Source organism: Scatophagus argus, chromosome 5 (assembly GCF_020382885.2).
Source record: "Scatophagus argus isolate fScaArg1 chromosome 5, fScaArg1.pri, whole genome shotgun sequence".
NCBI classification, from domain to species: domain Eukaryota; kingdom Metazoa; phylum Chordata; class Actinopteri; family Scatophagidae; genus Scatophagus; species Scatophagus argus.
In genome coordinates, this window is record NC_058497.1 from 21,093,516 (window position 1) to 21,108,860 (window position 15,345).

Consider the following 15,345-nt stretch of genomic DNA (forward strand, 5'->3'; position numbering starts at 1 on the left):
TTAAACAGGGCCTGTTTAAGATGAAGGGGAAAAACAGAACTGTGAATAAGTTTCTCATGGGTATCAAAATCTATAACGTGAGTGCTGTTGACTGTTTGTTCTTTCAGGCCATGTCTGCTGTGCTTTGCTGCGGGCCTGTGTTTGATAATGTTGGCCTTTCCCCAGACGGGTACCTCTATAAGTGGCTGGATAATATACTAGCCTGCCAGGATCAGCGGGTATGTGGCCAATACTTTACCACTGTGGTGCATTTCAACAAAGAGCTGACCCAGAAAGCCCCTCTGATAGCTTGCAGAAGCCTGCTCTGTTGAAGCCCAACTGTAGACCTTGCCAAATGTCCGCCATTATCTTGCAAGAGTGCTGGCAAGTAGTGAAGGAGAGTTTTGTTTCAAAATAAATTTGTCTAATGTTGTCTTAATTTCAGTTTATTGTGAAACAAGATAAAGCCCCTGCATGTTTACACATTCTTCCTCTTCCTAATTGACTTTAAGCCCCCTGGGTTTTCACTAAATGTTTGAGGAGTAGCATTTACTGGGAAGTTAGCCACAAAAATGTAATTTGTCATCTTTTTAGTAAGACAGAAGGAGAGCGACTGGAATCATTCTACGCTGAATCTTTCAGAAATCCCAAAAGGATGGGTAGTTCAGGTCATAGAATCAGCAAAACAGGGAACTCTCTACAAAGGCATGAAATTCAGGAGAGTCTGTGTCGATGTCTACTCCTGGCTCAGGTCCACCAGCTTGGCTGTGAAGTCGTCATCCTGCTCTTGGAGCTCAATGCTGACCAGGTCAACCTATTCAACTGGGCTGTGGATCGCTGCTTCACGGGCTCCTACCAGCTCGCCTCAGGCTGCTTCAAAGCCATCGCTACGGTCTGTGGCAGCAGGTACAAAATCTCACAAACTCTCTGTCAGCCTTTCAGCTAACAGAGGTCAGCTGCTGCTTTTTATAGAGCTTAGTTATGTTCTCATCTTCATTTCTTTTTTGTTTTGTGTGCGTGTTGTCCCATTTCATGTTTTGTTTGTGTCATTTTGTGAGCTATATGCTGTATTTATATCAATGTGTCATCCCAATTTCTTAACCGTGTGAAGAAACTGCTGGCATATTAGCTTCGGCTTCAGAGCGTCACCTCAGCTAATCCTCTTAAATGGCTCACTGTTCATCTGATGTCGGCCTTCACCTCTTGTTTTATCTGAAAAACATGAACTCAAAATCGAAGCTTTGATTTCTTAATGCTGAAAGATTTCTCCATAGTTATTTTTCCTCTCTTTTTCTTTTAATAGCAGAAACTACCCATGTGATATAGTAACACTGCTGAATCTGGTCCTCTTCAAGGCATCAGACACCAACAGAGAAATCTATGAGATTTCAATGCAGCTCATGCAGGTGAGAAACACAAGCAGTGCTGCCTTTTGTGCTTCTGTGTAGTTTTCTGCAATTAGTCCCTTATTTCTCCTCTTTCTTTGAACAGATTCTTGAAGCTAAGTTGTTTGTGCACTCTAAGAGGATTGCGGAACAGAAGCCAAACAGCATCCTCTACGGCACCCACGGTCCACTGCCCCCTCTGTACAGTGTCTCCCTGCCTCAGCTCTCCAGCCAGCTGGCCAGGATGTACCCAGAACTCACTCTCCCTCTGTTCTCAGGTAACTGCTTGTGTGATATATGTGCTCTGTGTGTGTGTGTGGCCACAGTGGGGTAGCCATGGTACTCCCCTCTCGTAGGCTTGTCATCCTCTTATGGCTCCCCACTAAATGCTGGTCGCTCATCTTCCAAAGAAACTCATCTGTGGACACTCCCAATAACCACCGAGAGCTTAAGTCGATTAAGGGACTCCCAGATTTAAGTTGAATTTATATGTGGCTCAGGATAAAACTTGCAATTATGGTTAAAACTGAGTATACAGTATGTATTTTATTTCCATGTAGGACACGAACGCGCAGTGTTATTCTGACGTTAGCTGCCTTTTCCCTGCTTGTTCCAGAGGTGAGCCAGAGGTTTCCCACCACTCATCCCAATGGGAGGCAGATCATGCTCACCTACCTCCTGCCTTGGCTCAGTAACATCGAGCTGGTGGATAGCGGCCTGCTGCTCCCAGTCTTCACACCGTGCACCTCAGATTATGACTCTTCTAGCCGAACGACCAGCACAGTTTCATCCCACCAACTGAAGGGCACTGGCTGGGGCTCCTTACAGGCCACATCTATGGTGCTCAATAACCTCATGTTCATGACCGCCAAGGTAAAGTCATGTTGAACTGTATTGAAATGGGGTAATCTGAGGTCAATGCAGCTAAAATGACACTATGTTCATTTCAACCCCTCTGGTCAGTATGGGGATGACCTACCTGGACCAGAGATGGAAAACGCCTGGAATGCTTTAGTCAGCAATGAGAAGTGGAGCAACAATCTGAGAACCACACTGCAGTTTCTCATCAGCCTGTGTGGTGTGAGCAGTGACACCACCCTCCTGCCATATGTAAGATATATTTAGGCCAACTGGAAAACCTTATGTAGCTTTTTTCTTTTAGCTCTTTACAGTTTCTCACGGATATTCTGTGATGTGTTTCTTCAGATCAAGAAGGTGGTGATCTATATGTGCCGGAACAACACCATACAAACTATGGAGGAGTTGATATTTGAGTTACAACAAACTGATCCAGTCAACCCTGTGGTGCAGCACTGTGATAGCCCTCCTTTCTATCGCTTCACTGCCACAAGCAAGGTCTCCACAGCAGCCTCAGGTACATCCTTTTAACAACACTACGCTTTTTTTTTCTAATGGGAAAAATCAACCAACCAGGAAATCCCAACTGCTTCAGTGGAACTGCTTAGTGGCCAACCACAGATAGATCCCAGTGGTGCATGCGAGGCGATGTTGGTGTTGACTTTGCTTCAACACACGGTAAAGCATAAATATTCAGCTCATTTTTGGTTGTTTCTAGGCACCACGTCGAGCAGCAACACTGTTGTTGCAGGCCAGGAGAGCTTCCCTGACACAGATGATGCCAAGACCATAAAGGAGAATGAGGACAGGTAGGCAGCAATGTCTTGAAGTTTATCATTTTATTAATTACAGTCCCGGCAAGACTCATCATGATTAATATTTCTTTCTAATGTCAGGTTAAGCCACATAATGAGAGCCCACAACCGCCTGGAGTCACGCTATAGCAACAGCTCAGGAGGATCGTACGATGAAGACAAGAGTGAGTGTATTTCTGCACCAGACACCCTATGAAAAATGTGGTTGTCATGGTCTGCTGAGTGTGAAATACACAGGTTGGGTTGGAGGGTGAGACGGCGATCGGCATGGTGTCATTGATAATGCATGAGCAGTGCAGTGTTGCCTGGAGTTCTTGAAAGGCTTCTGTGAGAACTGGCACTGAAATAAAAGTAGTCAAGCCCAAGGCCCCTACACTGCTGCCAGTGACCCAGAAACGTCTGTGTAACACTCTCATGGTCTCAATTAATCCTGCAGTTTAGTGTGAGTAAGAATAATTTGATAACAAAAAGCAGCCTTAAATACTCCTTTCACAGCTAAGCTTCAAAATTGATGTTCTTTTCTATGTTGTTAAAAGTAGTCTTGAATTGTTTAAAGGCATCTCCCATCTGTCATTTGCCTACATGCTAACCATATGAAGCTATGGAGAATCTGTGAACTCTCATTTTTTATTGAAATTTGCCATGTTGCCATCCGTAATAATTTAGGTGAACCTCTGCCCCCCTTTGCTGATTGGCTGATGGTTGTCATTGAGACCAACCAGCCACATCCTCTGCCCATGCCTCTGAATGGAGGATGCTGGGCTCCACTGGTGGACTTCCTGCCAGAGACGATCACTCCCAGAGGACCACTGCACAGGTTTGACTGCTGCGTGCATTCATGCAAAATGTTATAGTCCAGTTTAAAATGTCAAGTCACAACTGCTGCTAGTCTCTCCTGCAGGCTGACTGTTTACTTTGAGATGAGCAATCAAAGAGATCTTTGACATTTAATAACCTGCTGCAGCAGGTTATTTCATCGAAATGAAAGTTTGTGTTTTTGTTTGTGATAGGTGCAATATAGCAGTAATCTTTATGACAGAGATGGTGGTGGACCACAGTGTAAGAGAGGACTGGGCCATGCACTTGCCTTTACTGCTACATGCCTTGTTTTTGGGTGAGTCCACACTATCATCAGTTATCCCAGTAAAACCCATCTATGTAATTAAGGTTGATTGCAAATTTTGAAATGATAATTTGACAAATATTTGGAGTCCATAGGATATGTCCCATATTTTAAGTACAGAAATGTGGACAGTTTAGCTAAAGCTGATCCTCTCGTGGAGATCTTTTGATGAGGTAGACTGTCTGTTTATTGTTTTTGTGAAGCCGGGAGAAGAAAACTTGAAAAGAAACAAAAATAGATCTTGCAATAACAAACAACAGCTTGTCTTGAGTTCAGAGTGTGCTGAAACAGGCTCTGTTCCTTTCTTCAGGCATGGATCACTACCGTCCTGAGGTGTTTGAGCACAGCAAGCGTCTCCTCCTCCACTTGCTCATCACATTGTCATGTAACAATAACTTCCAGGCCGTTGCCTCAGTCTTACTGCAGACACGTGAGATCAATGGCATCAAGACCCTCACCTGCAAACCAAGCCTTCAGCCAGAGTATTTACCTTCAGGTATAAATACAGGCCTTGAGTAATAATGTCCTGTTTGAATTTTCTCAACAATGAACATATTCTCACTTTCCTTTCAGAGGATAGATACAGTTCTTATCTGGGGAGTAAATATTTGGACACAGTGCCAAAAGCAATACTGAACGCAGAGGACACCAGAGGTCCTGATTAAAGCATTCCACTCTGCTATTTTTATCCTTTTGCCCAAATTGGGGCCATCTGCTCATTCTTGGACAGGCTGGTTTGCCCCTAACCCCGGCAGATAATTTGTTTTGTAAATGTCTAGACATTTTGAAATGTCCAGAATATTCTTTGTCCATAGTGATAATGGCCATTGAGGTCCAAAGAAAACAATTTTCTTCTCATTCTTTGTAACGGCTTCAGTCCCATTTTGCTGTGTTTGTGTATAAAGTGTAATATGTTCCAAAAGGAGTCGATTTGTAAGTAATCGAGGAGATTAGTTCTGTAGAAATGTATTAGTTAGGTTTAACAGCTCCAACACATTATATAAATGCCGTCAGTAGGCTGGATCGGATTCAAATTCCAGACGACCACAGGTCTTTCTGCTCCTTACATGTCCTCTCACTCACTTCCTCCATCCTCCCACTGCGTGTCGGGAGAGCAGTTACAGTCAAGGAGAGGAAATAAAACATGCAAATCACCTGTAACTTGTTTCTGATCACACATCTGTTCCTCTGTTGTGTTCAGGAGGATGTTTTGACTTCCTGCGGGAGTGTCAGGCATCTCCTGTGCCAGACTCTGGACTGAGCTCCTCTTCGACGTCGTCCAGTTTGAGTCTGGGCGGCAGCAGCAGCAACCTGCCTGAGATCTCACATGAGGTGGAGGAGCTGGTGACCTCCAATAAAATGGATGAAAAGACTAACAAGCTCATTGAGTTTTTAACCACAAGGTACTGATGTCGATGTGCTGTTAAAATCATTTCCAATAAACTGAACTCTTAGAGCACAGTTTTACTTATGTTAATGCATATCATACTACAGAAATATACTGCAGTCATATACTGTTACACTCTGCTTTATTTTTTGATGTAGATTACCCCCTAGTGGTGTTGCGTGCATAGTGCGATGGAGAAGCAGATTAGATTTGAGATTAAAGTTAAGATAGTGGTTCCACACACTGGAAATGCAAACTCCTACATTTTGGGGGATTTTATTTGCTTAAAACAGCTGTTTCCAATTAAAGTACAGACATCATTACTAAATAGGATAAAGCAGAGGTAACACCTGAGTTTGTGTTTCAGAATAATCAACTGCAGTCGTTGTCCCACTTCTACCCTAACATACATCCACATATACTGTGTTGTTGATAACTAAGAGACTTGTTTTATAGAGCAAGCGGACCACTATGGTGCCATGAAGACATTTCACCAAAGAACCAAATTTCAAAAAGCACCGGACAGCTGACCAACTTTCTGCGACATGTGATGTCTGTGTTCAAAGAGTCCAAGTCAGGTAGCCCTTCAGTAATATAGTAATTATTAAGTATGCAACAGAACCCTGTCTTTACTATTCCATAGTTCTCATTCTCGTTTGCTCGTGCTCCTCTCTGTCCTGTTAGATTTCCACCTGGAGCAGCAGCTCAGTGACGTGGCGCTGCAGACTGCCTTGTGTAGTTCATCGCGTCACTACGCTGGTCGTTCCTTCCAGGTTTTTCGAGCACTTCGCCAGCCTATCTCTGCCCACGCCGTCTCCGACCTGCTCTCAAGGCTGGTGGAAGTTGTCGGTGAACATGGAGAAGAAGTGCAGGTTAGTGTATGAACGTGATGCGGGATGATCTGTGTAGCAATTTTGTCTTTACATGTTTATAATCAAATGTCCATCAGCAAAATAATTCATAGCAGGAGCTAAACACTCTATATTTTTGTATTTTGTGTTTGTTTTTAAGGAAGTGGCACATGAATTCTGTGCTGTTCAGCAAATCACTTGGTTGCTGCAGATGTCTGAGCCTCTTATGAGGACATGAACCCAACATTAAAATGAGTAATCATCTAATGGCAAAGATCGTAGATCATTGAGTCTATCAGCTGATCCTTGAGCCTGTCCATCAAATATTATAAAAATTCCTCTGTTAATTTTTAGCCACTTTAAAAACAAAACCTCTGTGAAACTTCGTCAGGTCTATTTTTAAGTGCTTTCTCTTCTGCAGGGCTACGTGATGGAAGTATTACTCACACTGGAATCTGTGGTGGATAACTTGGCTGAGTGTCTCAAGAACAATGATCTCATGGCTATCCTGACAAGGTTGGTGTCTCCTCTACAAAGATTTATGTTAAAAAAAAAAGGTATTCTAATGTTGAAAGTGATTTAATTGATTTATCATTTGTTTGAATCCAGAGCCTCATCTCCAGATTTCCTCACCAGTTTCAAGCTGCTGTCCAACAGGAAGAGTACAGGGCAGCTCAATCTTAGAAGAGAAGAGAAGAGCCGACATCAGAGGAGCTCTTCTGTCCCCAAGAAGTTTGGAGAGACGGACAGGTGGTCCGATCCACCTCGCAGCGCTACACTGGACCGTATGCAAGCTTGTGAACAGCAGGTTTTGTTAGCCAAAACCCGCAGCTCGTCCTCATCTAAAGACAACATCACCGACCCAACCAACATCAACCACCCCAGCAATCTGCTGGCCACCATCTTCTGGGTGGCTGTGTCACTGATGGAGTCGGACTTCGAGTTTGAGTATCAGATGTCTTTAAGACTGTTGAATAAACTGCTGGGTCACATATCGCTAGACAAACCGGAGAACAGGGAGAAGTTGGAGAAACTACAGAGCCAGCTTAATTGGAGTAGCTTCTCTGGGCTCCAGCAGCTGCTGCTGAAGGGTTTCACCTCCATGTCCACCACTGACCTGACGCTGCAGCTCTTCTGCCAGCTCACATCCGTGTCACGAGCGCCTGTAGTGGACACTTCCCAAGCCATAGGTGCATTGCAGGGGTTGATAGTTTTAAAGTCAGATAATATGAATGTTGAAAGCTTTTTTTGTGTGTGTCAAGAGAGTTACTTTTTGTATAATTTCACAGAAAAACAAAAATTGCTGTAACCTTGTACCCATACATGCAATTACATACCAGTGAAGTGAAGATTTAAGTTTTCGTGTGAAACCTTAATTAATTTTTCTTGTGTCATCCATCAGGTTTTCCCTTGAATGTTCTCTGCCTGCTCCCACATCTTGTGCAGAACTTCGATGGCCCCACGCAGTTCTGTCGAGATGCTGCTGAGAGGATAGCCCAGGTTTGGATCTGTTAATGTTTGTATTTTATCCTTATTTCAGATCAGGGATAGTTTTATGTTTGAAGCAAATGCACTTTCTGTGTGCAGGTATGCCTTGAGGAGAACAACGCCAAGCTGTCCAACCTTGCTCATGTCATGACTCTGTACAAAACACACTCGTACACGCGAGACTGTTCTTCATGGGTCAATGTGGTGTGTCGTTATCTTCATGAAGCTTTCTCTGATATCACCCTCAACCTGGTCACTTACATGGCAGAGGTTTGTGCAGCTGTAACAGCTGATCATGTATTTGCTGTACTGTAGTGAATGAGTTGTACAGTAATTATTAATATTGCAGCTTCTCAAAAGGTGCTAAATATATAATGTTGTTAAATCCCATTGTAACAGCTGTTGGAGAAAGGTCTCCCCTGTATGCAGCAGACCCTTTTACAAATCATCTACAGCCTCCTGAGCCACATGGACCTGAGTGGGATTCAAGCCAAACCCTTCAACATGGAGGTCCTCAAGACAATTGAGAAATTTGTTCAGGTGAGTTAAAACACCTGAAAGTGTTTCCTGCTGCAGATAATTTTAAATTTGAAAGTTTAAATATGAACTCACTGTATGCCTTCGTATTGAATTTTAGTCAGTGACTGTTTATATTTTAAGGATACTTCTGTGGTAACAGAAAGAAACCGTATGTGCTTGGAAAATGAAAACATTCAGATCACCTACATCATATGTGGTCACTGGAAGTTTTTAGGCATCGTCCTCTGAATAAGAGTCTTGTTTTCCCTTTTCCTTTTGTGAGTGTTCACAGGGAAAAAAGAAAAACGCTGTCTTGTGTCAGCGCAGTAAATTTGTAGACACACCCAAACTATAAACAGTCTGCCTTTCTGCCTCGGGCCAGGCTTCTGCTTATTCTCATACTGAATCCATTTTCCCTCAGCTTCCTACTGTGAGCCAACTAGTCGCCAAAAATAGAACTACATTAAACCACACACAGGAAGACATTTGTGGTTTTTTTCTTTCTAAACATGCGGTTGTGTTGGTTTTTCATGTGTGCGGGTGAATTGCTGTGTGCATCTGACTGTAGACTGTCCATTGGGGGGAAGCGCTGAATATCCTGAAGCTGGTGGTTTCTCGATCAGCCAGTCTGGTGCAGCCTTCATCCCCACAGTGTGACCTCTCCTATGAGGACATCAGCCGTGTGTGGGACCGCTCCTCCAAGGCCTTGCCTGGGAAAACGCTGGATTTCCACTTTGACATATCTGAGGTTAGAGACCCTTTCTCTGACTTTCTTTTTTATCTTGTTGGAAAGCTCTTGTTTTGAAAGCCCCTTTAGCACAGGGACAGCGTAACTCTTGTATGTTCTCTCTTGCATTTTTTCCTGTATTTTCCAGGGTGTGGTGCTTTTTGAGGTTATGTGGAATTTTGTTAAGCTTTTTGGAAAGGAAACATTTCTTCCCTTTCCGTAATGCTGATATTTCTTTTTGACCAATCCCCTTGAGATTAGCTTGAAAGCTTCAAAGGTAAACACAATTAGCCAAGCAGTGCAGAGCTGGAAAGTGAGTCAAAGATACAGAGTGGTGTAAGTGTGGGAACTGAACAGGGAGCTATTTGTGTAGTTCATGAATGGCAGGAAATGATGTCAGCTCTTTGCTGCCATCCTTTGTATGTGAATCAGTGAGTGGATAGCCAACAGTGTGTGTATTTAAACTTTTGGCAACATTGGACAAACCACTGCTATTTCTTAAAATACACAGATATTTTTAGACTAAAGGATAAAATTTAAGAAAGTCAGAATGGTGAGTGGAGCAAAATCTCATCTTGATATCTTAATATTGATAAAAAATCAGTGCCAGCTTATAAAGAAAAATTGATCACTTTATGATTAGCTTGTAACTGTGAAAGTCCTGAAGAAGTCAGAAGCTGCTGTGGCGCCTGAGTCATGGATTGACGGACTTTCTCTTCTTTAAACTCTGCCTGACTCATTGAGTCTGTTTCTGTTTGCACGTGTTTCTTTGGGCATGCTGCTAGACACCGGTGATTGGTCGGCGTTTCGATGACCTGCAGCGTTGTCCAGGCCAAGATGTGAAGAGTAGGACCACAACGGTGACCCGCAGCACCTCCTCTACCTCCTCTGGATCCATCTCCAACAACGTCCTGGTGCCAGTGAGCTGGAAGAGGCCTCAGTCTTCACAGGTGTGCACTTCTTCCCAGGCCTTCTTGGGAACTATGCTCATCATTTGAGAACACATCAAAGGCCTGCATTTGATACCTACTGAAGGATACATTTTTTGCTTTCACTGTCAGGGACCCCTGACAGCAGAAATTACATACTGTGCACCTTACTGTCTCATTTACTGTTGGGATTAAAATGTGATCTGTATCTATACATGCAGAAAAGAACACGGGAAAAACTGGTGAATGTTTTGTCTTTGTGTGGACAAGAAGTAGGCCTCACAAAAAATCCTTCGGTAAGATCCGGTGCAATGCATTTCAACACGCCAGTTTTTGTTAGACTGCATTCAAAAATAAAGTCTAAGCCATTTTGATTTTTGCTTGTTTTTCTGTGTAGGTGATCTTCTCTAGTTGTGGGGAGCTGGATCTCATGGAGCACCAACCTAGCCTGGTGTCCTCCGATGATGGGACCCGGGAACCAGACAACATGGACGACACCACCTCAGAGCAGCAGTTCAGAGTCTTTCGAGACTTTGACTTCCTGGATGTGGAGCTTGAAGATGGAGAGGTGAGTCTCGGGATCTCAAAGGGTTTAAAACAGTAGTAACAAAGAAGATAATTTACCCCTCGCCCCACTTCCTTTCACTTTGGACTGTCAGAGTTGTAAAGCAAATGAGTATTTTCCTCCAATTAGCACTCTTACTGTGATTTGAGTTCAGGTCTGCCTGCTCTGTGTAATGCACTTTTTTTTCTTTTTTTCCTGTCTGGGCTATCTAGGAGCTACAGGTAAGTTTAGTGATGTTACATGTACTTGCTGTGTTCTTTAAAAGCGTTCCTGTTTGTGCAGATAATTAGTGAACTGTCACAGTGATGGCAAAGAGTAGCAAACATTTGTGCATGCTGTGTAATTTACAAGACGAGTTCTGCAAGAGGTGCAAGAGAGACAGAAACACGGTGTGTTTAGCATATTACTCATAGGCATCACATAGTCTTTTGGCCTAATAGTCACCATTGAAATGCATGTCAGTATAAAATATCTTTAACCAGGATTACTGATTTTTTTCCCCCCTTTGTCATATGATTATATAGTTTCTATGCATGTGTGCATTACTTAACAGAATATGAGTGGCTTGATCTTCACCAATGTTAATTTCCAGCGTAGTTGCACGTCATGTTTTTAGCTGTCTATGTGCAGTTTTCCATAATAAAAAGTGAGCATCTGAATATGGCTTCTAACCTAGAAGCCATAGTAGAATCAAGGTTTTTTATTTCTCCTTCGAAAACTCCTGATGGGATATTAAAAGCTGTTTGTGTAGTCAGTTCTGCTGATGTTCATCGATGGGAACTGTGCTCAGTTTCAACTTTTGTCATATAAATCAAACACAAATCAACATGCAGTCCCAACAGGAAGTTACACAAAAACAAATTGTACTGTATACTTTTGCTCTGTGTGTAGTCAACTATTAGGCAAGTTCATGTAGTGAAAATTTCTGTTGGTTTACAATGAGGAAAAGGCCATCAATCTTTGCTCAAGTCAGTTTGGTCAAATTCCATTGAGGCCCAAATGTTTATGATATACACATCGTTGTCCATGATATGAGAAACACAGACAAACTTTGTTTTTCATCTGAAATGTAGAATGATTTCCTTTCAAAAGAAGCCAATAGGCCAAAATGAAGGCCTTTTCCTTCTGTAAGTGGTAGGTCTTAAAATAAATCACCACAGGGAGTCTCCTTTATTTGATCTGTTGATGTGGAGCTTTGGTGGAATGTCCAGTTGAAAAGGGTCTGCATTTTCAACAAGAAACTCACAGATTCAGGGCAAAAAACCTGCAATTATTATTATTAAGTCCAACGGTGCATTGGGTATTTTAGTGGTAGTTTGGAGACACTCTCTATGTGAGGATACACGATGCTGGGTTCACAACAGCGTGACATAACCTCTGACCTAATGCCTCCTTGAACGTGCACTGCATGGTTGTGTGAATGTCTTGTCTTGAATGGTTGTCTTAGAGAAGACATTGTGCTCAATGCTGTTTCCTGTTGCAGGGAGAGACTATGGACAACTTCAACTGGGGAGTGCGTAGACGCTCCATGGACAGTCTGGACCGGAGTGACCTGCTGCCCCTGGAGGAACTGTCCAGCAGCATGCCCAGCCTCAGCAAGATCACTCATGAAGACTCAGACGAGTCCTCTGAGGAAGATTCCCTCACCGCCAGCCAGATACTCTCCCACTCACAGCTTGTAAGTTCCCCTTTGTTTGTGTGCCAATAAATAATGTTAATGTAATTATACTTAAAGATAAATAATTCTCAGCCATATTGTCCCTACTAGTTTTCTGTTGTATTTTTATACTTTGACTGTTAGGATTATACAACAGATATTAAATTGCAATCTATGCAGTACATCTTGAAGTCTTATATTTAATTCTGCAAAAATGTTTTATCAGTATCATGATAATCATTTCAGTCATAATACACACAAAAAATATTAAATCCAGTTGGCAGATTATTTCCAGCATTCAGTGGTTAAATTCTTATCATCTTGTGTCACCCTCAGGTTATTGTAAATTTTACACACAAGATATTTTAACTCGCTGAGCACATTCATGCTCCCTCAGAGTTAATGCATTTGATCTTAGTGATCTTGCAACTCTTCCTCCAGCGTCAACTCCAGGACCAAATATTAAACGCTCCATAAATATCAAAATTGCCCGCATGCAACACAAATTTTAATGAACACTGCAGTGTCTAGGGGCTGCTGGCAGAACTTTAAACTTTTGCATCATCTTTTGTCTGGTTTACATCATCTCCCTGCTATTTCATGACTGCTGATCCTCATGCGGTAGTAGATAAAGTCTGTGGGAACTGTGATGGCAGGTGGAGAGCACATGTGTCCATGCAGCTGTCATCCCACTCTGCTCTTATTTCTGACTTGTCAGCCACTCTGCCACAGTCAGCGCTTTGAGGGAGTTCAGAAAAGCTGCGGATTTTGCAGTGTTAAACTTCTCTGTCCAGTTTTTTTGAGATTTGCTTTTTTTTTTAAGTGTTTAGTGTTTCTAAAAAAAAAAATACTGACACGTGACACATGCGCTATCTGTAGAAGATTCCAACAACTTTGACCTTGTCTCTTTGCAGACCGTCAGCCTCTCTCCAACAGCAGAGATCAGTATGGATTCTCCTTCTGCCTTTTATGATTCAACACCAGCTGATTCAACTCCTCTGAACACCAAAAATCCTAGTTTCGAGGTCCAACTGCCAGGGGACTCGAAGCAGCGGGTGAATAAGGGCTTCAGAGTGTCTGAGATATTGGGAACTACTAATTCCTATCGCAATTCCATACTAGAGTTCTTTACTAATTTTGCCAAATAGAAGCTATTCAGCTGCATCTTTTCTTGTGGGAGTCTTGGATGTTTCATGTGCTTTGGGTTCAGTCTATGTTAGTTACTTTGTGGTGCTGTGACTTTTCTGCACTCGCTCTCTTCAGAGTAGAGCATGAGAGGGTCCTTTCTTGATATTTCAGTGTTTGCATGCTTAAGTTGAATGAACTAAAACCTGCAAGCAGGCAATCGATAACGCTTTGTGCTATGGGCTACTTTGCACCTTACTTTAATTGTGGCAGAGGTTTTCTGGGGACGTTAGGGCATCATGGCCAGAAGTAGAATAAAAGTCTTTCTTTCTATGTCTTTCTGTTAAAGGCAATGTGTATACCTATTGCTTCTGTGTGGGTGGCTCTAAGCAACAACTAAAATCGCTCGGCATGTGGAGAGGTCAGGAAAGGTTTACACATTGCCTGTTCCAAAACATGAGTGTTCAGGGCCACAGTGCTGGCTGAATTAATTTCATAAAATATTTAATTGGCACCATTTTTATGCACACCAAATTTACCAAATAAGAGAAAACAACACAAGGAGTGTCCATAGGGTTCCACGCCAAGGTTAGTGTGTCCATTTTACCCAAAAATTCTGTTTAATAATAAAATATAACAGAGGGAACACATTTTAGTTGATAATAACCTTTGCTGCATGCTGCCTCAGTATTCTTTCATGACTCTAGTTCATATTGCCAACCACTGAGAAAGCATTCATCCCTCCTGCTCTCTTTCAGCATGGGATGTCCCAAGAAGATGGAGACATTAATGTCCATGAGGACGAGCTCTCTCTCTCCATCAGTGAACTGCCCCCTGAATTCCACTGTGGTGATACTTTGACAATGGACATAGTTCACATGGACTGTAAAGGAGAGCTGGACATTGACAGCTGCTTTCCCAGGTAGCTACTGACAACTTCACAACAGCTACTGAAAAATAAATAGACTGAAGTTACGTAGAAATGACATTGTTTATAACAAAGATTTATGTCCACTCAGTCTCGCCGAGGAGGAAAGAGACGACATGCTCGAGTCCCGTTCTTCACCGCCGCCGTCACCCTTCTTTTCCGCTATCCTGGCAGCTTTCCAGCCAGCAGTCTGCGATGATGCAGAGGAGGCTTGGCGAAGTCACCTCAACCAGCTTGTGTCAGACTCTGACGGATCCTGCGCAGTCTACACTTTTCATGTGTTTTCTTCACTATTTCAGGTATTATGGCATGACATTGTAGCCAGCATGCATTTGAGACAGTGTGCCTGGTCAAACTGAATAATTAAACTGAAAGGGTAACAGGATTGGTTATCTGGTTGATTAACCTTTAGAGAAAGAGGCTTCCTTTCAGAAGAAGTCTGATTAATTACAACTAGAGGTCATTCTCCAGATGCTTTTTATTTGAAAAGCTTCTGAGATTCATTAACCAGATGTTGTTCACTTCACTGACCAAAGCTGACAGGGGAGAATTTCAGAAAAAAAAACAACAGAAATAATGAGAGAAATCTAAGTACCTAATGAGATGGAGTGCCTTCGACAGCGTCACAGCCAGTGTTTTTTGCTTGCTTTGCAGAGTATTCAGGCCAAATTTTGTTCCCTGACCTGTGACGCTGTGAGTTACCTCGGTGATGGCCTGAGAGGATTAGGATCCAAGCTTTTGAGGTCTTCTCAGATGTTGACGTCATGCTCAGAGTGTCCGACACTATTTATTGATGCCGACACAGTGAGTAACTGAGCATTTTCCATTTTTTAATACCTTTTTATAAGTGTGTGATGTGTTAGTGGTACTTGAACAAACATCACAACTCTGTTTTCACAGATTATGTCTTACGGGCTCCTGGAAAAAATGAAATTCAGCGTGTTGGAACTTCAGGAGTATCTCGATACTTACAACAACAGAAAGGAAGCAGCTCTCTCTGTAAGGGCAT

General features: G+C 42.6%; 1 protein-coding gene across 4 annotated transcripts in view; it reads left to right on the forward strand.

The window, feature by feature from the left end:
* The window catches only part of frya (furry homolog a (Drosophila)), a 45,010-nt gene that overhangs the window by 26,037 nt on the left and 3,628 nt on the right, over window positions 1-15,345 (forward strand). For 2 of the 4 annotated variants that reach the window (XM_046389595.1, XM_046389597.1), the window contains exons 28-58: window positions 108-218; window positions 731-885; window positions 1,286-1,385; window positions 1,471-1,642; window positions 1,981-2,237; window positions 2,328-2,474; window positions 2,571-2,739; window positions 2,941-3,031; window positions 3,119-3,201; window positions 3,704-3,854; window positions 4,048-4,151; window positions 4,471-4,656; window positions 5,362-5,563; window positions 6,004-6,125; window positions 6,232-6,419; window positions 6,820-6,914; window positions 7,008-7,588; window positions 7,801-7,898; window positions 7,986-8,156; window positions 8,286-8,426; window positions 8,974-9,153; window positions 9,918-10,082; window positions 10,283-10,357; window positions 10,459-10,629; window positions 10,839-10,847; window positions 12,110-12,304; window positions 13,198-13,338; window positions 14,167-14,330; window positions 14,428-14,635; window positions 14,991-15,140; window positions 15,237-15,335. In XM_046389595.1, the coding sequence (XP_046245551.1) occupies window positions 108-218; window positions 731-885; window positions 1,286-1,385; window positions 1,471-1,642; window positions 1,981-2,237; window positions 2,328-2,474; window positions 2,571-2,739; window positions 2,941-3,031; window positions 3,119-3,201; window positions 3,704-3,854; window positions 4,048-4,151; window positions 4,471-4,656; window positions 5,362-5,563; window positions 6,004-6,125; window positions 6,232-6,419; window positions 6,820-6,914; window positions 7,008-7,588; window positions 7,801-7,898; window positions 7,986-8,156; window positions 8,286-8,426; window positions 8,974-9,153; window positions 9,918-10,082; window positions 10,283-10,357; window positions 10,459-10,629; window positions 10,839-10,847; window positions 12,110-12,304; window positions 13,198-13,338; window positions 14,167-14,330; window positions 14,428-14,635; window positions 14,991-15,140; window positions 15,237-15,335 (4,881 nt within the window). Of the gene's footprint in view, window positions 1-107; window positions 219-730; window positions 886-1,282; window positions 1,386-1,470; window positions 1,643-1,980; window positions 2,238-2,327; window positions 2,475-2,570; window positions 2,740-2,940; window positions 3,032-3,118; window positions 3,202-3,703; window positions 3,855-4,047; window positions 4,152-4,470; window positions 4,657-5,361; window positions 5,564-6,003; window positions 6,126-6,231; window positions 6,420-6,819; window positions 6,915-7,007; window positions 7,589-7,800; window positions 7,899-7,985; window positions 8,157-8,285; window positions 8,427-8,973; window positions 9,154-9,917; window positions 10,083-10,282; window positions 10,358-10,458; window positions 10,630-10,838; window positions 10,848-12,109; window positions 12,305-13,197; window positions 13,339-14,166; window positions 14,331-14,427; window positions 14,636-14,990; window positions 15,141-15,236; window positions 15,336-15,345 lie in introns of all 4 variants that reach the window. The other 2 variants (XM_046389594.1, XM_046389596.1) reach the window with 1 other exon arrangement.